This window comes from Hyla sarda, chromosome 4, assembly GCF_029499605.1.
Source record: "Hyla sarda isolate aHylSar1 chromosome 4, aHylSar1.hap1, whole genome shotgun sequence".
Taxonomy (NCBI): Eukaryota; Metazoa; Chordata; class Amphibia; order Anura; family Hylidae; genus Hyla; species Hyla sarda.
Genome location: NC_079192.1, coordinates 215,461,654 through 215,486,695, shown reverse-complemented (window position 1 = coordinate 215,486,695; position 25,042 = coordinate 215,461,654). Strand labels below are relative to the sequence as shown.

At 43.5% G+C, this 25,042-nt stretch overlaps 1 protein-coding gene across 2 annotated transcripts in view; it reads left to right on the top strand.

Annotated features, from left to right (window-relative positions):
- Positions 1-25,042, top strand: part of FBXL13 (F-box and leucine rich repeat protein 13) — a 278,659-nt gene that overhangs the window by 37,470 nt on the left and 216,147 nt on the right. For both annotated transcript variants that reach the window (XM_056573484.1, XM_056573483.1), the window contains one exon: positions 11,233-11,387. In XM_056573484.1, coding sequence (XP_056429459.1) covers positions 11,240-11,387 — 148 coding nt within the window. In that variant the 5' untranslated portion in view covers positions 11,233-11,239. The remainder of the gene's footprint in view (positions 1-11,232; positions 11,388-25,042) is intronic.

Sequence of the window (25,042 nt, the reverse complement as noted above, 5' to 3'; positions counted from 1 at the left end):
TTAAGACACGGATATGAATGTATAGTCAAGTGCCACCAGAGCAAGGGAACACTCTTCTTCCTGCCAGGCCTCCAGGCGCTTCTTCTGTGATGTAGGCAGCACCATAATTGCTATCATCATCTGTTCTGGCCAGACCTGACTAGAAGAGGACAGAGCAGAGGATCAGCTCTAGGACCTGGCACAGGGGAATATATTCAGATGTTCCCCAACATTCAGTGGTACAGTTCTTATGTAGAGCATAGTGGCACAGTTTTTATGAGTGGCATTGTGGTACAGATCATATGGGGGGCATAGGGGTACTGTTCTTATAGGCGGTGTAGTGACACAGTTCTTATGAGTAGCATAATGGTACAGTCCATATAGGGGGCATAGTGGTACAATTTATATGGGGGCATAGAGGTATAATTTATTGAGAAGGCCCATCACCTATTTTATTGTTTTAAAAGGGACATCGATGTTATATTTGGCAATATTATATTCGAGGGCCCAGCATGTGGCCATATTATACTAATTAGCACAGTGTGTGGCAGTATTAAACTCAGGGGCACAGAATGTGGCTGTATTATAATCAGCGGCACAGTGTATGGCAGTTTTGTACTCAGAAGGCACAGAGTGTGGCAGTATAATATTCAGGGGCACAGTGTGTGGCAGTATTATACTCAAAAGCGCAGTGTGTAGCAGTATTATATACATAGGCATGGTGTGTGGCAGTATTCTATTCAGGGCACAGTGTGTGACATTGGATTTAGGGGTACAGTTTATGGCATTATTAGATTCAGGGGCACAGTGTATGGCATACATACTTCAAATGTACCAGATTTATAATAGTGACGTAGGCTGGTTGATTACTGTGGCACATATATAGGCTGTTTAGTTAAGTTAAGGCCAACTATTAGTTGGTATACTTTAAAGTAGAATCATGTACCAACATTTTGGTGCACTCTTTGCACATTAAACCTGGTAAATCTGTGCAAATTAATATTCCTCATGTGCTTAACCCCTTAAGGACAAAGGGCATACAGGTTCGCCCTTGCTTCCTGTTACTTAAGGACTAAGGGTGTACCTGTACCGTAGTTTGAAGGGTGCTCACGAGCTGACGCTTCATACCCGGTGGGTTCCGGTTGCTATCAGAAGCCAGGGCTCACAATTAAAGCCGGACATCACTGATCAGGCCGATGCCTGGCATTAGGATCTAACGTTGCCGGTAGCTCAGTGGAGCTAATTAGGACATCTGTGGCCCTTACCTGCATCCTCGCCGTCCGATCGGTGCTCTGGTGTCCTAGCCAGGCTCTGCAGGCTAGAGCAGCAGAACACGAATAACACTGCAAAAGCTCAGCATTGAACAGTGTATGCAATTGCAAGATTGCATGTTATAGCCCCCTTCTCTAATAAAAGTTTGAATCACCCCCCCTTTCCCCATTTTTTTAATAAAATAATCAAAGATAAAAATTATCATATGTTGGACCGCTGTGTGCGTAAATGTCTGAACTTTTGAATTATAAGGTTAGTTAAACCTCACGGTCGATGGCGTACACATAAAAAAATACCAAAGTCCAAAATTGCGCATTTTTGGTCACTACATCTGCCATAAATTTTTTTATAAAAAGCGATCAAAAAGTTCCATCAAAACAAACATGGTACCAATAAAAACTGCAGATCACGATGCAAAAAATAAGCCCACCAATATCCCCGTATGCGGTAAACTAAGAGTTATAGGGGTCAGAAGATGACAATTTTAAGCATACTAATTGTAGTTATAATTGTAGTTATAATTCTTTAAAGTAGTAAAATAAAATAAAAGCTACATAAATTGGGTATCCTCATTTTTTACCAAAAATGCACTGCATAGAAACAGAAACCCCCAAAAGTTACAAAATGGTGGGATTTTTCAATTTTACCCCACAAATATATATATTTTTTTGGTTTTGCTGTAGATTTTGTTATGAAATGATTGGTGACGCAAAAACAAGCCCTTATAGGGATCTGTAGGTGCAAAATTGAAAGCATTCTGATTTTTAGAAGGGGAGTAGGAAAAAATGAGAGTGCAAAAACAAAAATTGGCCTGGTCCTTAAATGGGCACTGTCAAATACAAAAACTTTTGATATGCTGTAAAGCATGCAAAACCAATAGGTTTTACAATCGCTTTCATTAGAACATTTTAAGTATTTCATACTGAAAAAGCCAGTTGAACAACGGCCCCCCCTGCCTGCTTGGACACATACTAGTCCAGCTGTGTCCATGCATCATCACCTATGTCATGTACACACTTCCTTGATTGACAGCGGTGAGTGCAGGGCTCACAGCTGGAGGAAAAATCCTCCCACTGTCAGCTTGTGTCCTGCTACTGTCAGTGAGGACAAGCTGGGAGTTGTAGTTTTGCTAATGCTAGGGGAGATGTGAGCAGACAGCATACTGAAGGAGGGGGTGGATACCTGCACAGTGAGGCCACGCCCCCTCCCATTGTGAGGAATTCAGACTAGTGAGCTAAACTAAAAGTGTAATAAAAAAATAAATAAAGGTGCTAGACACATAAAAATGTACATGGTCAGGATTAGGTACTGAGTAATATATATATAAAAAAAATGTTTTGTTGGATCTGACATGTACGCTTTAACCTCTTAAGAACCAAGGACGTATGAGTACGTCCTTGGTCTCGCTAACATGATATAACGCGGGGTCCCACGGTGACCCCGCATCATATCACGGCGGGCCCGGCGTCATAGTGAAGCCGGGACCCGCCGCTAAAAGCTGAGCCACGCGGCTAAAAAGTAAAAAGTGCCGGTTAGCTCAGTGGGCTGTTCGGGATAGCCGCGGCGAAATCGCGGCATCCCGAACAGCTTACAGGACAGCCGGAGGGTCCCTACCTGCCTCCCCGCTGTCTGATCGCCGAATGACTGCTCAGTGCCTGAGATCCAGGCATGAGCAGTCAAGCGGCAGAATCATCGATCACTGGTTTCCTATGAGAAACCAGTGTTCAATGTGAAAGATCAGTGTGTGCAGTGTTATAGGTCCCTATGGGACCTATGGGACCTGCCAAAAAAAAGTGAAAAGTGAAAAAAAAAGTGAAAAGTGAATAAAGATCATTTAACCCCTCCCCTATTAAAAGTTTGAATCACCCCCCCTTTTCCCATAAAAAAAAAAAATGTAAATAAAAATAAACATATACGGTATTGCCGTGTGCGGAAATGGTACCGTTAAAAACTTCAGATCACGGCGCAAAAAATTAGCCCTCAAACCGCCCCATACGCAGAAAAATAAAAAAAGTTATAGGGGTCAGAAGATGACAGTTTTAAACGTATTAATTTTCCTGCATGAAGTTATGATTTTTTCCAGAAGTGCGACAAAATCAAACCTATATAAGTAGGGTATCATTTTAATCATATGAACCTACAGAATAAAGATAAGGTTTCATTTTTACCGAAAAATGTACTGTGCAGAAACGGAAGCCCCCAAATGTTACAAAACGGGGTTTTTAAAAAAAAATTTGTCTCACAATGATTTTTTTTTCCGTTTCACCGTAAATTTTTGGGCAAAATGACTGACGTCATTACAAAGTAGAATTGGTGGCGCAAAAAATCCTCCCACTGTCAGCTTGTGTCCCGCTACTGTCAGTGAGGACAAGCTGGGAGTTGTAGTTTTGCTAATGCTAGGGGAGATGTGAGCAGACAGCATGCTGAAGGAGGGGGCGGAGACCTGCACAGTGAGGCCACGCCCCCTCCCATTGTGAGGAATTCAGACTAGTGAGCTAAACTAAAAGTGTAATAAAAAAATAAATAAAGGTGCTAGACACATAAAAATGTACATGGTCAGGATTAGGTACTGAGTGATATATAAAAAAAAATAATTTTTGTTGGATCTGACATGTACGCTTTAACCTCTTAAGAACCAAGGACGTATGAGTACGTCCTTGGTCTCGCTAACATGATATAACGCGGGGTCCCACGGTGACCCCGCATCATATCACGGCGGGCCCGGCGTCATAGTGAAGCCGGGACCCGCCGCTAAAAGCTGAGCCACGCGGCTAAAAAGTAAAAAGTGCCGGTTAGCTCAGTGGGCTGTTCGGGATAGCCGAGGCGAAATCGCGGCATCCCGAACAGCTTACAGGACAGCCGGAGGGTCCCTACCTGCCTCCCCGCTGTCTGATCGCCGAATGACTGCTCAGTGCCTGAGATCCAGGCATGAGCAGTCAAGCGGCAGAATCATCGATCACTGGTTTCCTATGAGAAACCAGTGATCAATGTGAAAGATCAGTGTGTGCAGTGTTATAGGTCCCTATGGGACCTGCAAAAAAAAAAGTGAAAAAAAAAGTGAAAAGTGAATAAAGATCATTTAACCCCTCCCCTATTAAAAGTTTGAATCACCCCCCCCCTTTTCCCATAAAAAAAAAAACAGTGTAAATAAAAATAAACATATACGGTATTGCCACGTGCGGAAATGGTACCGTTAAAAACTTCAGATCACGGCGCAAAAAATTAGCCCTCACACCGCCCCATACGCGGAAAAATAAAAAAGTTATAGGGGTCAGAAGATGACAATTTTAAACGTATTAATTTTCCTGCATGATGATTTTTTCCAGAAGTACGACAAAATGAAACCTATATAAGTAGGGTATCATTTGTTACAAAACGGGTTTTTTTAAAAAAAATTTTGTTTCACAATGATTTTTTTTTCCGTTTCACCGTAAATTTTTGGGCAAAATGACTGACGTCATTACAAAGTAGAATTGGTGGCGCAAAAAATAAGCCCTCATATGGATTTTTAGGTGAAAGATTGAAAGAGTTATGATTTTTTAAAGGCAAGGAACAAAAAACGAAAGTGCAAAAATGGAAAAACTCCCGGTCCTTAAGGGGTTAAGGGCAAAATGGGCTTGGTCCTTAAGGGGTTAAAGAGATTGTAGAAGTTTAGAAAAACATGGATGCTTTCTTACAAAAACAGCACCGCATCTGTCAATTGGTTGTGTCTGGTATTGAAGTTCTGTTTCATTGGACTAAGCTGCAATACCATACACTACCTGTGGACAGGTTTGGGGCTGTTTTTGTAATCCTGCATACCCAATTAAATCGGACTAATCACACTGAAAATGCAGTCCAGTCTACCAACATTATACTATAGAGCAAACTATTTTTTTTATATATTTGTCTAAAATCATTTTGAACAATACAGAGAGCCTGAGAGGTGGATTCGGTAAATTGCAAGTACCCTGATATTGTTCTTTTATCATGTTCCTTGTTTTTATTCCTATTTTGTACTTGATTGTTTATGGAAGTAGCAGGAGGCTTTAACTTTGGCCTTGATTTCTGTACATATATATTTTCACTCAGCTGTCACATTGTTTGACAATTGTACTTTATATTTGTCTCGTCACTTCTTTCCTGTAAATAAAATATTGTGTAAAAATGATCAGTTTGAACAGTAAAGTAACCTTTTTAATACCACAATTTAACTTGTAGGCTGATGTTTTCTTTTACCAACCACATAAATCCCTTGGCTTTGACTTCATGGAAAAAATTGGAGCTGGCATTTTAAAGTAAACTTTGCTGTGATATAAAGCATTATTGCCAAGTCTTTGTGATGCATTACTAAGGCAACCATCAGATAGTATATAAGGGTGAGAATAAGGTTAAAATTAGTGAAGACTTTGTCTTGCTATTTCTTGAGCCACACAATAAAGTACACTTCGAGTACAACGAATAACAATGAAAGTAGATGCTTCAAGTATCAAAATCTTTCTTCCAAAAACAGCACCTCACCTGTCCACTGTTGTTTGTGGTATTACAACTCCACTCCATTCATTTTAGTGGCGCTAAGCTGCAATACCACCCACAAACTGAGAACAGGAGTGGCGCCATTTCTATAAAAAAATCAGCTATGTTTTTGTAATCCAGAATAGCTCCTTTAATTTCCTCCAGCCTTTAGGATCTATTCACATATACAGTATCCTGTGCAGATTTGAAGCTGTGTTCAGTTAATTAGTTTACACTGAACTGATAAAATCTGCAGTTTCTAATCTTACTCATCAAATATGCACAGGATACCGTACATGTGAATACACCTTTTAAGCAGCAGTCCTATCAAATTCATTTTTGTGTGGTTTGTTTTTTGTTTTACTGAAAGTCAATAGCATGCTATAGTTAAACAGCCATGCTCATGCTCCTCTTACCAGGAGGGTTTATTTACCTGCTGCAATGCTATGCTGGTCCTGTTTCTTGCCCAGATTGTCCACATCCCACAGCTATGTGTGGACTGGAAGTCTCTTTCATTATACATCCCTATGAGCCTAACGTCGAGCAGCCCATAGAAATGCATAAACAAATAGGGGAATTTACTAAGAGTGCTGTTTCACACTCCAAAATATAGGGGATAAGATGTCTGATCGTGGGGTCCCACTGCTGGGAACCCCCGCGATCTCCTTTGCTGCACCAGGCGTTTGTTTAGGGCGTTGGGTGCAGCGCCGGAGGCTCGTGACATCACGGCCATGCCCCCATGCCCCCTCAATGCAAGTCTATGGGAGGGGGCGTGACGGCCGTTTAGACATCATATCCCCTATCATTTGGATAGGGGGATAAGATGTCTAGGGGCGGAGTACCCCTTTAATGAATTAGGAATGTGAGTGGCTGGGCAATGAAATGTACACTAGTTCTGAACTATCTTAGATTAGCGTAAATTGTAACAAATTTGACATTGTTGAAGGCCACACCCATTTTTACACCCACTTTACTCCAAGCTTTACCCACTTGGTGAGCGAGGCGTAAAGTTGAAAAAAGTTGCAAACCAAAGGCAAATTTTTTTAAAACCCAAACTCAGACGTACTGAAATATTCCCTAAAGAGTGTCCTTTTTTATTGCTATAAGAGAAATTTTTCACAGTATACAGCCACCACAAACCTTGCTTGTGAGGGCTGTGTCCATTAGTTTTTTTTTTTTAGATGAACTTTTTACTTTATGTCTTATGATAGAAGCTGTTTTAAGGGTGCGTTCCCACAGGGCGTATATGCAGCATATTTGACGCTGCGCAAAATTTATGGCAGCAGCGGGAAATACGCTGCGTATCCCTTGCTCACTATACACACAGGGCTTTCCGGCGGCAGCCCTATGTGTGTAGTGAGTTTTGGAGGCGGAGCCATATGCCGGCGTGTCTGTGACGCGCGGCTCCGCCTCCAAAACTCACTACACACATAGGGCTGCCGCCGGAAAGCCCTGTGTGTATAGTGAGCAAGGGATACGCAGCGTATTTCCCGCTGCTGCCATAAATTTTGCGCAGCATCAAATACGCTGCGTATACGCCCTGTGGGAATGCACCCTAAGTCTATAAAAAATGACTGTTGCTCATATTATTCTGTTTTGTCTGCTTTTTTTTTTTTTTTTAAACTGTGGATTTTTATTAGTTTTTCATAACAAGCAAACATGAAAGGGATGAATATCCCCCGTAGCAATAACAATCAATTGTCAATTTTTGGTAACAAAACGGCACAATGGATCTATACCCTAACCAGCTTATAATATGTATAGGAAGGAAAACACTATGGTCCTAAAACATTAGCCTTTATTGGTATGTATTAAAAAATATGACACACACAGAAATTATTATTTATATACACAAAATTTAGCGGTAGGGTATCAGTCACCACACAGCTGGTCCTAGATGTGGACCAATTGCTAATGGCCTCTATGTCTCACCCTGCTGGTCACTGTAGACCCCCTCTACCTGTTGATGCATGGAGGCCTTCCTACAGAGAGCCAACCCGCATCTGGAACCTCCTACCTCTCCCTAGCAATCGGAGTGGAGTAGAAGGCCAGGTACAGTAGATCATGAGACCACATGCAAAGTATCAGCCGGTGACGGCAGTGATTGAGCATATATCCAGAACAATATGTGAGTATTTGGAAGTACAAACACACATGTATTCATTAAGGTGCTTATAATTCAATGTTAATTACATTAAAGCATGTAACCAACGCGTTTCATTGTGCCATGTGAAAACAGATAGTACAACTCATCAGGGACTAGTGCCCGGTGATATAAACAAAAATCACCTTTCTCACATACAGATTGATATTGTTCATAAATATAAAGAGGTAAAAGAGGGATCCAGGATTATGCCCTTATCTTTATGCCAAGAGATCCAAAGTGTATGTCCTTATTTTGGTAATCCGGAGTGTTGTTATTGAGTCCCCACTGTTTCAAAATGGTTGTGATGTTGTTATATTCAGTAGTCCTCAAAAATGCTTATATTCAGTGATATTCCGGTGTAAATGCCCGTATTAGGGATATGGACCTCTAGATATCAGGGCTGGGGTATAGTTAGAAATCCTGCCAGTGATCCCTGAGGGATGATGCCTTAGTGCCTTCCAGGGTTATAAGGGGAGCTCCGGGGATATTGAGCAAACATGATAAGGTGCTTGTTGTCCAGGGGTGTGGAGCTCCTTTCTGGTGCGGCAGCTTATAATAGCAGAGAGAACAGAAAGATCAATACCGATCCAGAGTACCTCCAGGATAGAGACCACAGAGGGAGGGAGGGAGGGAGGGAGTGGGGTGGACAAGAGAAGAGCTTCTAGTCAGCATATCTGAGCCCTAAGTTCCTGGGAGCGAGCCATGGCATCTTTTTAATCTAGAACCCAAAGCGATACAGTGGCCTCTTACCACCGCCTTGTGGGCCTCCATAAGACCGCCGGAGAGGACACGGAGCCCTCATTGTTGGAAAAATAGTCAGTTATGCACACCTGGATCAAGTCCCGGGAAGAGGGAGACTTAAGTAGAGAGTCATTGAGACGCCAATGAAAGGGGCGTAAGAAGGAGGAAAAGGAGGAGAAAGAAAACAGGATAGGGCTATGGTCTGACCAAGAGATAGGTTTCAAAGAGGCAGAGGAGAACATGCGGACCATAGGAAGGTTATCGAAAAAATAATCAATGTGGGTATGAAGTTTGTGAGGGTGGGAGTAAAAGTAAAAGAACGGTTTGAGGTATGGTTAATGCGCCAAAGGTCGTAAAGCGATGCTGAACGTATCAGTTCCTGAAAAAGCGTGGATAGACGTAACTGGGGAGGGGATGGCAGCATTCCCACTGTCGAGTAGTGGTCCATGGAGAGAGAGAAAACTGAGTTAAAATCACGTCCCAGGAGCCAGGCGGAGGGGGGAGTATTTATGTAGACGAGAGAGGACCCAATGCAAAAAAGAGATCTGAGAGGTATTGGGAGCGTAGACATTGCAGAGAAGTAGTTGTTTATCCCCCAAGGATCCCTGTACAATAACAAACCTGCCTGAAGGGTCTGCGTAGGATTAGGAGACCTGCAAGGGGTAGGGCCTATAGATTAAGATCTCCACCCCTGCCACTTTCCTATTAAAAGAATCTGAGTAAGCTTGGAGGTAGAGGTGGTGCAAGAAGAGGAAAGAGACCATCACGTCGAAGGCCCCAGTCTGTGAGTTGAGGAACTTGGAGGTCCAGTGCAGCACAGAACCCGGGAGATCAGCAAAGGACCACAGTACAGCAGAGCATCCATCACGCCGGGCTTGTAAAGCAAATGGGAAAGACCATCAGTAGGGTACTTGGGCAGATCGTAGAGTAGACAGGAGACAGCCGCCTTTTACGGAAGGTGATCCAAGATAAGTCCTGGGACAATTGGATGGGGTCTCCGTCAAAGTTCCTGAATGAGCGTAATGTAGCCATTTATCCATTCCTTCAACTGGAAATCAGCCACACAACAGATGATATCCCGGGGGCATTGGTGGGGCGGGGACGTAGGGTGTTATGGGCATGGTCCAGCTTGATTCTGTTCCCGGCAAGCATCCTTAACTTCCATAATGAGGGTCCTGAAGTCCTCCTTGGTAGGAATTTGGGATAGTAGTTGGCTGAAATCCAGAGGTAACGGGATGGAAGCTGGGATCCCAGAGCAATCTAAATCTCAGTCCAGCCCAGTGTCCCAAGCAGGGGCCTGAAGGTAGAGGAAGGACCCTGCAAAGGTACAGTTTTGGAGGTGCCCCCATTATGCTTGAGGGAGGACATGCTTCTCTGCTGTTTAGGAGAGGCACCAGGGGATAATATAGGTGTTACAGGAGGACAACTACCCGCAGAAGGTGGATTAGGGGCAGCAGGCCAATCCGTTAGGGCCCCAGAGCAGAGCCAGAGGGAGAGGAATACTGGCTATGAGCAGACGGAGGGATCCCCACTGCAGCAGGTGAGGAGTCCCTGACCAGAGCAGCCCAGGATGGCTGCACACTCCCTGATGGTGAGGGAGCCTGTGGGGACTGTGAGTGCAGAGAGAGAGAGAGACAGCTGTGGGGGAGCCGAGCTTAGGCGGCAGCGGGGCAGAAGCTTCATTGACCTGTACAGCACAGCAGCTGGCATAGAAATCCCAGTCAGTGATCTCCTGCAGCTGCACTGGCAGATCCTCAGAGGCAGCGCCGGTGAAGGCAGGAGAGGACGTGCGTGCTGCAGCGCGATTCCTCACACGTGGACCGGAGGCCAGGGCGTGTGCCAGGAACAGCTGATGGAGGTCGCTCCTATCACCAGAGGAGTTTGCAGGCAGGATGGGACCCGGGCAGGTACGGGCTGGAACCGCTCGTATGGAGCGGGATCTGAGTCTGCGTGTAGGGCCTGGGGAGGCCGACGGAGAGCCCAGAGCTGAAGAGGAGGTTGGGCAGAGATAACGAGCAATGCTGCATGAGGAGGTCTGGGGGGCCAAACAGGCGTTCTGGTTCCTACTGCAGTGTCGGGCACCTCTCTTCATGGGGCAGAGGGCTTTTAGGGGTTATTTAGCTCATTTAATGGCAACGAGGTGCGGGAGCTCAGGGATCAGGCGGCCATCTTGGGCAGTGGCAAGCCACACCCCCCTTTGTCTGCTTTTTTAAAATCATATTGTTGGTCTACTAGCTATTTCTGCAGAGCACCTTTTCTTACTTTGCACCTGTTACCACAGACCATTCATTATAACATACTGCAGTGCCAGCCATTTCCCTGCTTTGCTAGTTTTGCACAGAAACACTTTACAGCTTGGATATTTTCTTTACACTTTGCGTGCATAACATTATAACAAAAATTATAACAATTGCTAAACTTTATATCACTTTTATTGTTTGTTTTTTCAAATTTTGCGATAATTCTTTCAAGCTTCTGGGTACCATATCTTCATTGGTTGGTTACATGCTATGTTTCAGATTAGATTACATGGTTTTAATTTCATGCATTGAAAGCTTGTGTGAAAGCCTAATAAAATATTCATTCTTTCCAACATGCAGCGCATGGATGGAATATTGTGCAAGAAGGAAAGCCAAGAGACAGGACACTCAGGTCAAGCTGCAGAATGCAGAGGCTCATCATACCAAAAGCATTTTACAGTCCATAATACGCCGTTGGGATAAATGGGTGAAATTTCGCAATAAACAGCATTTCAGTAAGTTTTTAAACAGATGTCCAAAGTTTGTTTTATATGCATATTCCTTCTGGTGTGGTCTGTAGAGTCATTCTACAGATTGTCTGGATGTGGATACTTGTAATAAATGCATTTGATTGTTTTATCACAGTATTCAGTTCATATATTTAGCAAAATAGTAACTTTTAGACTATAGTCATACTACTGTTTATATGTTTCTGTCATCTTCAGTTGTCCACAGCACTATTCTTGCAGTCAAATATAATGGAAACTCAAATGAAACCTCACGAGGGTCCATCAGGATTTATATTTACAAATTTGTAAATTGAAGTCAGTAGACTAAAATGTATTAAAACAATTGCTTTAAAACTAATGCATTGTTAGGAAATCATTTATTGTTTGAGTTTTTATGTTGAATATATTTTTATATACATTTTTGTTGATTTTTTTTTTCTAATTTTCCATTTTACTATCTATTTTATAAAATAATAAGAAAATCTTTCATTTCTGGACAATGGGGAGATTTATCAAAATCTGTGCAGTGCCACAAACAGATTAATACGATCTTAGGAGATTATTATCGGACCCTTTACCAAGGGGATGTTCTAAACAGGGACAGGGGTCTGGATTTCTTGCACTCCCTAGATTTACCTAGCATGTCTGACAGTGATCTGGAATCCCTCAATGCTCCCATATCATTGGAAGATGTTACTTCATCCATTCGGTTGTTACATCGAGGTAAGGCTCCAGGACCTGATGGGTTCGGGCCGGACTTTTATAAAATGATGGGGGAGGAGGTGGCTCCTAAGCTAGTGCGGGTTTTTAATTCTGTACTGTCTGAGAAGGAGATGCTGCCATCGGGGGATATGGCCTACATTAAAGTGTTGCCCAAGCAGGGTAAGCCGGCGGACTCTGCGTCCTCCTATAGGCCAATATCCCTTATTAACCAGGATTGCAAATTGCTCTCTAAAATATTGGCGGATAGGTTGGCGGAGATCCTGCCGAAACTGATAGGTACACACCAAGTGGGCTTCATTAAGGGAAGGTCAGCTGTTACAAATATCAGGGCAGTAATTGCAGCGCAGGATATAGCGGGCAGGCTGCATCCCTCCGAGACTCCCCCGGCCCTGTTAGCCATCGATGCCGAGAAAGCCTTCGATAACATCAGCTGGTTGGGGGATGTCTTGGACAGATTTGGGGTCAAGGGGGCCTTTCGGGATTATATCCAAACCATGTACACTGCCCCTGTAGCGAGGGTTTATACCCCAGGATTTTTGTCACAGCCTATTTCTATGTTAAAGGGGACGCGCCAGGGGTGTCCATTGTCACCGCTTCTGTTTGATCCGGCTCTGGAACCACTGGCGCGTCGTCTCATATCAACTCAAGAGTTTAGGGGTATTAGAATAGGGTCGAGAGAGTTGAAGCTCACATGTTTTGCAGATGACATGTTGATTTTCCTTGAGTCCCCGGGTTCTCACGTCCCAACCGTCCTCTCTTTATTACAAGACTTTGGAACCTTCTCAGGTTTCAAAATCAACCCCGCTAAATGCCAGCTCCTATTCTTGGGGAAGGGGCAGAGACCAAGGGTACCCATTCCAGCAGTTGAGGTCCCGACATCGCAACTGACATATTTAGGTATTAAAATTGGCCGTACTGCGTCCGACTTATATAATTTAAATTATAAACCCATATTTGCTAAGATAAAAGGGGACTTAACTAGGTGGGCTTCCCTTCCCTTGTCGGTGGTCGATAGGGTTTATTTACTCAAAATGATGTGCTTCGACAAACTTCTCTACCCGCTACAAACAATACCCCTGTTGCTCCGACATAGTGATGTCCGCTTTCTCCAATCTCTAATGATAAAGTTTTTATGGAAAGGAAAGAGATCACGTATCGCCTACGCTAAGTTACAGTTGGGCAAACACCTGGGAGGGCTAAATATGCCGTGTATACGCACTTATAACCTAGCAGCCTTATACAGACATGCCAGGGACTGGATACTACGTAGCTCGTACTTTTCTGACCTGTCGGTGTACGGGCAGTTGGCGGCTCCTTGGGATCTAAATGCATTATTGCACTCCAAATATTCTGAGCTGCCACCGGAGGTCAGAAGGAGTTCCCTATTAAGAGACACGATAGCGGCTTGGAGAGCGATTAGGAGACTCTATAAACTGCCCTTTGGGATTTCACCGGTTATGTCCCTCTGAAGTTCCCCTGCCTTTGTTGCTGGACATACTAATAAACTCTTTGATAAATGGAGGGAAGGGGGTGTCACACATTTAGGGAGTCTCCTGTTGCCTCCTAGGGGTACTTTTATGTCTTGGCCTGAAATAAGAAACAAATACCATCTGCCCTCTTCCCACTGTAAGGATTCCTCCTTGGGGTTTAGCTCCGGGATCGTCCTGGACACTGCCACGGGACACGTTTCCACTCAATAAACAACGGTTATTCATGCACGCCTGGCACCTTGCCAGCTTTATTTAGACAGGTTGCAGGTAAAACAAAACATAACTCAGGAACAAACCAAAGTCCTAGACCGTCTGGTCACTGACTACACATATCAGCATGCCCTGACTACTATCTGGTGAGCTACCCTCAGCCAGCATAAAACATGTGCCCCTGCAACCTGTTACTCACAGTTCACACCACTTCTTCACTTCTTGGACCGCTCACAGTTCGTTGTGTGTTTCCTTAACAGGGTCCGTGTGTCTCCCCCTACAGCAATGTGCTGTTACCCAGGGAGAGCCCCAACTATTCTGTTTCTTTTCCTTTTAAACACACACTTTCCCTTCCTGATACCTCATTAATCAGGCCACAGGTGGAGCATTCTGCAGAGATAGCAAGGGAAATACACCCTTTCCTTGCCACACTGCCACATATCCCCCCCCCTCTGCTCAGACCACCGGGAAGGAGCACTTGTATCCTTTTCCTTGAACAACTACGTCCAACAGGTTTTGAGGCACTTGGCTTCCTTCATCAGTAGATTTTATCTGCACCACTTCAATGGTGCACCCTTCTTTCATTCGCACTTTCATCAGCCACCGAGCACAAGACTTTTGGTCATCTTTGACAAATTCCATGTAAAAAGCTCCATTCATGTCACACCTTTCCAACACCAGGTTCTTTATCTTGGTCTGCGCAGTGCTCTGGACACTAGGTGCGGACAAGGCAGATGCTCTAGGCCATTGTCTTCTTCTGTCACTGGTATGACCATTGCACGAACTTTGCTGGTGGCCAACCGAGCCTGTATCACCCATTTGCAGGACTTCTAAGACATCCTCCACAATTTCAGCAGGCTTCCCTTTAATGCACCTGTCCATCTTCTCCTTGAGACGGACTCTTCTCCAAATTCTACTTCTGCGGACTTTCTTCCAGTGTTTTCTAATCCAGTGCCTCTCAGGGTTTCCACCATGACCCAGTCTTCTATCACAGTGACCTCTTTTTAAGGACTCTGCTTTCTTATTAGCCCTTTCTTTAGGGACACCGACTTTCACAGGCTCATTTTTAGGCTGAGAACTCTTGGCTCCTTTAGCCAGTTTTTCACCTGCACCTTCAGATGTGTCACTGACTTTACTTGCAGCTTCTTCAGTTATCTCTGGTTTAACTTCTACCTCAGAGAACTTCTCTGCCTCAGAATTTTCACCATGCAATGTCAATATCTCTGCAGCTTCAGAGGACTTCCCATATGGTTTCACCTAAGTCTCAGCTTCAGAGGACCTTTCATATGGCTTCTTCTCATGGTCTTCAGACTCTACTGTTTCTTGCGTCCATTGTTCAGACTCCACCTTTTTTAGAGAAAGCATCCCCGTCTCCAGTAGCTTTTGCCCCACAAGCAGTTTTTCTTCTTTTACACGGACGGCTGTGGCCTCAGTTTCCATCTGAGACACTTTTAACCTCTCGTTAGCCAGTTCACACAGGTTTTCTTTTGTCCTGTCAGAGGTGGCAGCAGTTCTCTTTACATCTGAACACATCAACATAAGTTTTTCAACAAAAACATTATCAGATTGCACATGTTCAAAATTTACAGGACAGTTCATAGCACTAGGACCTAACTCAGGCAAAGTGTGTTTTGTTACATTTTCTCCCAGTCCTGCATTTAACATTTTCTGTTCACCAGATTTTTTCAATCCGATCTGCACAGTGTGAACAGTCCCATCAGTCTTCATGAGGGGTTCCCCACCCTCACATGATTTTGCAACTGGACATAGGTTGGTACCACCTTGAACACTGTTCACACAGTCAACTAGGGAAACACCACCCTCCGACTCAGCATTTTTATGCACAGTCCCATCAATTTTATGCACAGTCTCATAGTCTCTAAACATGGCCCCCATAACCCCTGGAACAGTCTTACCAGAATCTCTTGCCGTCCAGTCAGTTAAGGGCTGGTGCTGGACACCTCTCACCAGCTTCTCTGCTGCAGAACATCGCTCCACTTGCTCTTTAAGTAGCTCTGCAACCTTAAACCCAGCATCACTGTTAGGCTGCAGTGCACTCTGTAGTCTTGCAGCTTGGCTTACTCCCACTTGAGTCAGGATCTCTGTCTTGACTTTCTCATAGTCCCGTAAGATCTTTGGATCCAGTTCACAATGAACTTTTTGGGCATCTCCTCCAATGAATCCAAACACCAAGTTTCCCCAGTGTGTCTTGGGCCATGCCTCATGGTAGCAATCTTTTCAAACTCTGCAAAGCTTGCTTCCTCTTGCGCTGCAGCCGTCAGCAACAAAGCACTTATCAGGACATCCACCTTGCAACACTTCAAACCTTGCAAACACAGCACAGTCCTCTGCCGAAATGTCAGCCGCTTGCCAACAAAATTTTCCGTTGCCCGTAGCAACGCCTTTATACACAGTCTCAAAACGTAATCTGCACTCTGCAGGTGGCCCGTCCACCTGACTCCTTACTTGAGAAAGAGCACCCACTCGCTTGATGCGATCTGTTTCCCCTAGCAACAACTTCACCACAGGCGCAGTCCTGCTCTTGTACTCCACAGCTGGGCTCGTCCCACTGTCTCCTCTCTGAGAAAGAGTACACCCTTGCACCATGCACGGTAGTTTTCTCTTGACAACAACTTCACTGCAACTCTACCACTGGTTGCTCATAGCAACGTGTTTGCCCACATCCTTCACCAATTTTAAGGATTCCTCCTTGGGGATTAGCTCCGGGATCGTCCTGGACACTGCCACAAGACACGTTTCCACTCAATAAACCCGCAGACAACGGTTATTCATGCACGCCTGGCACCTTGCCAGCTTTATTTAGACAGGTTGCAGGTAAAACAAAACATAACTCAGGAACAAACCAAAGTCCTAGACCGTCTGGTCACTGACTACACATATCAGCATGCCCTGACTACTATCTGGTGAGCTACCCTCAGCCAGCATAAAACATGTGCCCCTGCAACCTGTTACTCACAGTTCACACCACTTCTTCACTTCTTGGACCGCTCACAGTTCGCTGTGTGTTTCCTTAACAGGGTCCGTGTGTCTCCCCCTACAGCAATGTGCTGTTACCCAGGGAGTGCCCCAACTATTCTGTTTCTTTTCCTTTTAAACACACACTTTCCCTTCCTGATACCTCATTAATCAGGCCACAGGTGGAGCATTCTGCAGAGATAGCAATGGAAATACACCCTTTCCTTGCCACACTGCCACACCACATACTACAATATTTTCAAATCAAGACTTTTTGTAGGTCTAGAGCCAGCCATTTTGACGAACTGCCTGGGGAAGTCCAATTCTCAGATTTAATAGGCCAACCCACGAATCACTACTCCCTGTCCCATATATATAAAACCATGATGGAACACGCAAGTCGCGGTCTTTCCGGAACGTTTTTTGACCACTGGGCCCCTGTTCTGAACACGGATGATGTCACCACTAAACTGATGCAAGGCCTGAGCCATGTACGGAGCGCGTTAGTGGGGGAGGACTGGAGGGAAATGCACTTCAAGATTCTCCACAGGGCGATTTATGCTTTTCATTTTTCACATTGGGAAGTTCCTGCTCATTATTTAACAGCATGCCCGAAATGCCATTTGGACAGGGCCGACCTGTGGCACTGCCTTTGGGAATGTGACCAGGTGAGGGAATACTAGAAGACTATTCAGGCCTTCATTTCCCATACTTGGAACATACACATTCCCTTGGAACCACTACACTTTATCTTTCACCATATTCCTAAACCGACAAATGTTAGTGCTTTGGCCACGCTAGCGGCTAAAGATGCCCATGTTACTTTGCTGATAGGGGGGAAGTGCTTATTACGCCACTGGCTTGTGGCTACTGTGCCGACGCTCACGGAGGTCAGGGATACACTAATTCACCTACTGGGATTAGAGGCAAGGGAGACTCTGAAAGATCCAGACAAACACACAAGGGCCTTCTTTTCCAAGTGGAGAAAAGTTATAGAGAATCATGCCTGATGGGGACAGGAGACATCTGATGAATAAATTCAGTATGACTGAGTGGTATGCTATGGAGTCTTTACGGGGAACTTTAGGAGTGCTTGCAGTAGAGGGGGAGTGAATGAATGCTTGAAGAGAGCCGGTTATGATGTTTATATGTTTTGTTCTCGAATACTGTTTATTCGTTATTTCTGATATGTCTCAATGCGGTCATCGCAATGGTATACTTATTACTAGTGGAGCATCTGTGATGGCCGTTGCATACAACCATGATTGAGCCAGGTGCGAAGAATATAGCGGATTTGATACATTACTATACTTGTTGCAAATGTCTTGTCAATACTCTGATTGTTACGATTAACCTTTGATGATGTATCACGCTTTTTTCTTATTGTTGCATCTAAGACATTGAAAAATTAAAAAAATTGTTATTATAAAAAAAAAAAAAAAAAAAACCTGTGCAGTGGAAACGTGTTGCCAATAGTAACCAATCAGATTAAATGCTTCTCTAATTTTAAAAAAGGTCTCTCTTTTTGGGCAACTACTCTACTTTTCCACTGCACAGGTTTGGATAAATCCCCTAAATCTAATAAAAAGAACTTTTCAGCAGCCTTCTCACTATCATCAGACAGGGTGACAATGAAAGTTGACACCTATATATAAATAAGACAAGATCAAGGCTATTCACAATAGGTGATGGTCACAGTACCCCTTTCAACGTAATGACCTTTGCAGAGGTCACACAGCATGCCTAGAAAATGTTTTCACAGTAGTCAAAAAGTCATCTCAATCAAATTTCACATACCAAAAAATATGCAAAAAATGTACACCAAAATTAACTTAAAAACCAATGATAGGTTTCTCTCTATATCCTTTCCACTATAGGCATTTAAAAGCAATAATATTGTATAACAGAGTTTCCCTTCTAAAGCTAGTCTGCTTTGTTTAACAGTGAAAGGAAAAACTTGTAAACATTGTTGCCTGTCATGGTTCTGCAATTTGAGAGCTAACCAACAGGTGGCAGCCCTCAGCTATATCTTTTCATAGGACATGATCAAGTAGCAAAGCTCAGGCTACAGTCATGGCCGTAAATGTTGGCACCCCTGAAATTTTTCTAGAAAGTACTTCTCACAGAAAAGGATTGCAGTAACACATGTTTTGCTGTACACATGTTTATTCATTTTGGGGGAGATTTATCATTGAGTTTACCCTTTTTTCTTGTGTATTTTTTTGCACAAAAATTTGTGCAGTGAGTTTCATTGCATCTTTTTTGTGCTTCTTTTATGATAGAGCAAAAAGCTCTATATTGCTCTGTATTGTGGCATGCATTCTACAATGGATACTAATTGATCATGTGCATTTTTTTGTTTAGACGCATTTTTTTGCGCAAATACGTTTTTTTAAATGCAAAAATACACCATCAAAAAGGACTCGTAGGAAAGTGTTCTACCGAGACAGCCGGGGGATGCAGGAGCCGTCTCTCAACTAAACTACAACTACTCCCATTATGGGACAGAGTCTGTCATTCTCCAGAGACCCGCTGCGATCCGCATTTATTAATTGTAAAAGCCGGCAGCACATGCGGCTACACTGCACTGCCCGCCGGCTCCTGTATACAGCTGTCACTTTTCATAATCCCTGCCCAGGAGACGGGAGCTCTGATTGGTGAATAGCTATTCACCAATCAGAGCTCCTGTCTCCCGGCGGCAGCGATTATGAATTATGAGTGGAGTATACAGGAGCCAGCGGGGAACGCAGTGTAGCCGCATGTGCCACCGGCTTGTTAATTTAATAAATACGGATCGCAGTGGGTCTCAGCAGAATGACCTGCTGCGATCTGCACCTCAGCCCCTGGACTATAACTCTCATCATGGACGGAGTCTGTCCATGATGGGAGTAGTAGTCCTAAAAGTCCCTCAGCCAGGGGATGTGCAAGTGCCATCCCTCAACGCTGCGGTACTACAACTACTCCCATCATGGGACAGACTCTGTTCCATGATGGGAGTAGTAGTCTAAGGATAGAGGGAAAGATCAAGCTACATAGTCCAGGCCTGACTCTGTTCTCATTATGCGTTTTGTATAATGAGAACAGAGCCTTTCTGACAGTGTATTCCCAAACAGGGAGACACCAGCTGTTGCTTAACTACAGCCCCCATTATGGATGTTGTAGTTTATCAACAATTGGAGGCTCCCTGTTTATGAACATGCTGCATTATGTGCGCTCTCCGCAGGGGAGAATGCAAAAAATGTACTAACCCATATTTCTTGTTTTTTTTTTCTTCTCATTTCAGATAACTGAATGCATGGGACTACATCCGATTTGGTGGACTGCGCCGATGACCAGCGTTTTTTAAATTTCAATAAAATGGTTAACGAGGGCTGTGGGGAGTTTTTAATAAAAAAAAAATTCAGGCTTAGTAGTGGAAGCCATCTTATAGACGGAATCCATTACTAATCCGGGGCTTAATGTTAGCCCCAAAATCAGCTAACGCTAACCTCTAATTATTACCCCGGTACCCACCGCCACAGGGGTGCCGGGAAGAGCCAGTACCAACAGGCCCGGAGCGTCAAAAATGGCGCTCCTGGGCCTAGGCAGTAACAGGCTGGCATTATTTAGACTGGGGAGGGCCAGTAACAATGGTCCTCGCCCACCCTGGTAACGTCAAGCTGTTGCTGCTTAGTTGATATTGTGCTGAGAATAAAAATACGGGGAACCCTATGTGTTTTTAAAAATGTATTTATATATTAAAAAAGAAAACGCATAGGGCTCCACGTATTTTTATTCTCAGCCAGATACCAACCAAGCAGCAACAGCCTGACGTTACCAGGGTGGGTGAGGACCATTGTTACTGGCCCTCCCCAGCCTAAATAACGCCAGCCTGTTACCGCCTAGGCCCAGGAGCGCCATTTTTGACGCTCTGGGCCTGTTGGTACCGGCTCTTCCTGGCACCCCTGTGGCAGTGGGTACCGGGGTAATAATTAGAGGTTAGCGTCAGCTGATTTTGGGGCTAACGCTAAGCCCGACTTAGTAATGGATTCTGTCTACAAGACGGCTTCCACTACTAAGCCTGAAAATTCAATTATATAAAACACAACACATAAAAAAAAGTTTTATTTAAAAAAAAAAAAAAAACACTCCCCCACAGCCCTCGTTAACCCTTTTATTGACATTTAAAAAACTGCAGGTAATCATCGCAATCCGTCGAATCTGACATAGTTCTACGCATTCACATATCTAAAATGAGAAGAAAACAAAAACAATAAAACTACAACCATTTCTGTGATTTCTACACAATCAAAAAGCTGTTGTGAAATTTTTGATGTAAATTGGACTCTTACCCCTTTGAAAATATTATGTAACGCAGACAATATACGTGGAAACACCCACTTTTACAAAACTGATGTGAACAGTGTAAACCATGGCACAAAGCTCTTTGAAAATGTGGTTGATACTTTTTGCGCCAAAATGTATTTATTTATTTCTTTTTTGCCCCTAAATTCTTTGAGGATCTCCCCCTCTATGTACTGTATAAAGATTTTTGACTTTACTATTGTGCAGAGTTTTGTTTGGCACACACTGCTGCTCTGGCACTTCTAGCTATGTGAGCAGTGTACAGTGGGAAAATGCCACAGCTCTCTGAAGTGCAGCTCTGTGAAGTGTGAGGTAGAGAAGGAGTGCACGGTAGAGTGAGGGGGGGGGGGGGTTCTATATTTGCACAAAATTTATCAAAGGAGTGCACAACTTTGTAAATCTTGAGCAAGAGTGTAAATTAGACAGGAAGTGGTAAAGAGGTAGATCTGTGTATACAATAGACACCTAATAAATCTCCCCCTTTGTGTGTATTGGAACTAAACCAAAAAAGGAGGGAAAAAAAGCAAATTGGACATATATGTCACACCAAACTCCAAAAATGGTCTGGACAAAATTATTGGCACCTTTAACTTAATATTTGGTTGCATACCCTTTGGAAAAAATAACTGAAATCATTCGCTTCCTATAACCATCAAGAAGCTTCTTACAACTCTCAGCCGGAATGTTGGACCACTCTTCCTTTGCAAACTGCTCCAGGTCTCTCTTATTGGAAGGGCGCCTTTTCCCAACAGCAGTTTTAACCTCTTAAGGACGTAGGGCGTACCTGTACGCCCTACGCCCGGTCCCAGTGTTTAAAACGGGGTCACGCCATGACCCCGCATCACACCGGGTCGGTCCCAGATGCTAATCATAGCCGGAACCCTGGGCTAACAGTGCGCGGCATCGATTGTTGTGCCGCGTGCTGTTAACCCTTCAGACGCGGCGATCAAAGTTGACCGCCGCGTCTGAAAGCGAAAGTAAACGCTTCCCGGCAGCTCAGTCGGGCTGATCGGGACATCGCGATAAAATCACGATGTTCCGATCAGCTGGGACGCAGGCGGAGGTCTCCTTACCTGTCTCCGCGGCGTCCGATCGTTGATTGATTGCTCCAAGCCTGAGCTACAGGCTTGAGCAATCGAGCCCCTATCTGACTGATCCGTGCAAAGCTATGGCTTTGCAGGGATCAGCATAGGAGATCAGTGTGTGCAGTGTTATAGGTCCCTATGGGAGCTATAACACTGCAAAAAAAAGTGAAAAAAATAAGTTAACAAAGGTCATTTAACCCCTTCCCTAATAAAAGTTTGAATCACCCCCCTTTTCCCATAACAAAAAAAAAACAACTGTGTAAATAAAAATAAACATATGTGGTATCGCCGCGTGCAGAAATGTCCAAACTATAAACATATATTGTTAATTAAATCGCACGGTCAATGGCGTGCGCGCCAAAAAATTCCAAAGTCCAAAAGAGTGTATTTTTGGTCCCTTTTTATATCATGAAAAATGAATAAAAAGTGATCAAAAAGTCCAATCAATACAAAAATGGTACCGATAAAAACTTCAGAACACGGCGCAAAAATGTGAGCCCTCATACCGGCCCGTACGCAGAAAAATAAAAAAGTTATAGGGGTTAGAAGATGAGAATTTTTTACATATAAATTTTCCTGCATGAAGTTATGATTTTTTTCCGAAGTACGACAATATCCAACCTATATAAGTAGGGTATCATTTTAACCGTATGGACCTACAGAATAAAGATAAGGTGTTATTGTTACCAAAAAATTAACTGCGTAGAAACTGAAGCCCCCAAAAGTTACTAAATGAAATTTTTCTTCACTTTTTTTCCATTTCGCCCTAGATTTTTGGGTAAAATGACTAATGTCACTGCAAAGTAGAATTGGTGGCGCAAAAAATAAGCCATCATATGGAATTTTATGTGCAAAATTGAAAGCGTTATGATTTTTAGAAGGTGATGAGGAAAAAATGAAAATGCAAAAACGGAAAAACCCTGCGTCCTTAAGATCTCTCCACAGGTGTTCAATGGGATTTAGATCTGGAATCATTGCTGGCCACTTCAGAACTCTCCAGCGCTTTGTTGCCATCCATTTTTGGGTGCTTTTTTACATATGTTTGAGGTCATTGTCCTGCTGGAAGACCCAAGATCTCGGACGCAAACCCAGCTTTCTGACACTGGGTTGTACAGTACGACCCAAAATCCGTTGGTTATCCTCAGATTTCATGTTGCCTTGCACACATTCAAGGCGCCCGGTCCCAGAGGCAGCAAAACATCCCCAAAACATCATTGATCCTCCACCATATTTCACTGTAGGTACTGTGTTCTTTTCTTTGTAGGCCTCATTCTGTTTTCGGTAAACAGTAGAATGATGTGCTTTACCAAAATGCTCTATCTTGGTCTCTTCTGTCAAAAAGATATTTTCTCAGAAGGATTTTGGCTTACTCAAGTTCATTTTGGCAAAATGTAGTCTTGCTTTTTTATGTCTCTATGTCAGCAGTGGGGTCCTCCTGGGTCTCCTGCCATAGTGTTTAATTTAATTTAAATGTCAATGGATAGTTTGCACTGACACTAATGCTCCCTGAGCTCCCTGAGCCTGAATATCTTTGGAATTTGTTTGGGGCTGCTTATCCACCATCCGGACTATCCTGCGTTGACACCTTTCATCAATTTTTCTCTTCCGTCCACGCCCAGGGAGATTAGCTTCAGTGCCACGGGTTGCAAACTTCTTGATAATGTTGTGCACTGTGGACAAAGGCAATTCTAGATCTCTGGAGATGGACTTGTAACCTTGAGATTGTTGATATTTTTCCCCAATTTTGGTTCTTAAGTCCTCAGACAGTTCTCTTCTCCTCTTTCTGTTGCCCATGCTTAGTGTGGCACACAGGCACACAATGCAAAGACTAAGTGAACTTCTCTCCTTTTTATCTTTCAGGTGTGATTTTTATATTGCCCACACCTGTTACTTGCTTCAGGTGAGTTTTAAGTAGCATCACATGCTTGAAACAATCTTATTTTTCCACAATTTTGAAAGGGTGCCAACAATTTTGAATAAACATGCGTATAGGAATAAACATGCGTATAGGAAAACATATGTTACTGCACTCCTTTTCTGTGAGAAATACTTCATTTTCTAGAAAAATTTCAGGGGTGCCAACATTTACCGCCATGACTGTATACGCTGCCAGTACAGCTTGGGAAACCAGTAAAAAGCTGTTCTGGTGTATACTGCAGTGTACCCACAGCATGCCTGAAACAGATAAATTATCTAATCTAAATCTATTTTGTGGCTGCATTTGGTCTGTTTCACCACATTTTACCTTCTATTTTAGGAACTGAATAGCATAGCTATCACCCTATTCTGTTGGCCAAATAACACTAATACTGTGATAAAGCACACTGGCCGTCAGTTTTCATTGTAGGTGTAAGTGAAGCATTTTTTTACACCTTTTTTTGTGTGTGCTGGTAATGTGTAGGAGCACCAAATTTATTAAATGGTGACAGAGCATTTGATACATTTTGTGCAGGTAAACATTTTCTGAAATTTCTCTCTTCACATACACTAAAAAGCTATGCTAAGTCTGGGAAGGTGTAGTTTTAGAGACTTTTCAGTGGCTTTGCCCCTTTTTTGCGCCTTTTTACAAAAAGGCGCAGTTCATAAATCCCTTCCATGTCATGTGTATTGCCAAAATCAGTGGATTGCAACTCAAAATCAGCAGAAATGTGTAAACCAAAGGGCGCAAATAAACCCTGCTTGCGCCTTTTTGTGCCTTTTGTAGACACAAAAAACAGTCTAAACACAATGATAAATGTCGGCCACTGAGTGTAGTTGCAATGACTACTTTTGGTTTGTTCATCTCTTTGGGAATGCCATTGTAAATGTCAGAATACCTTTATACTTGTATTAT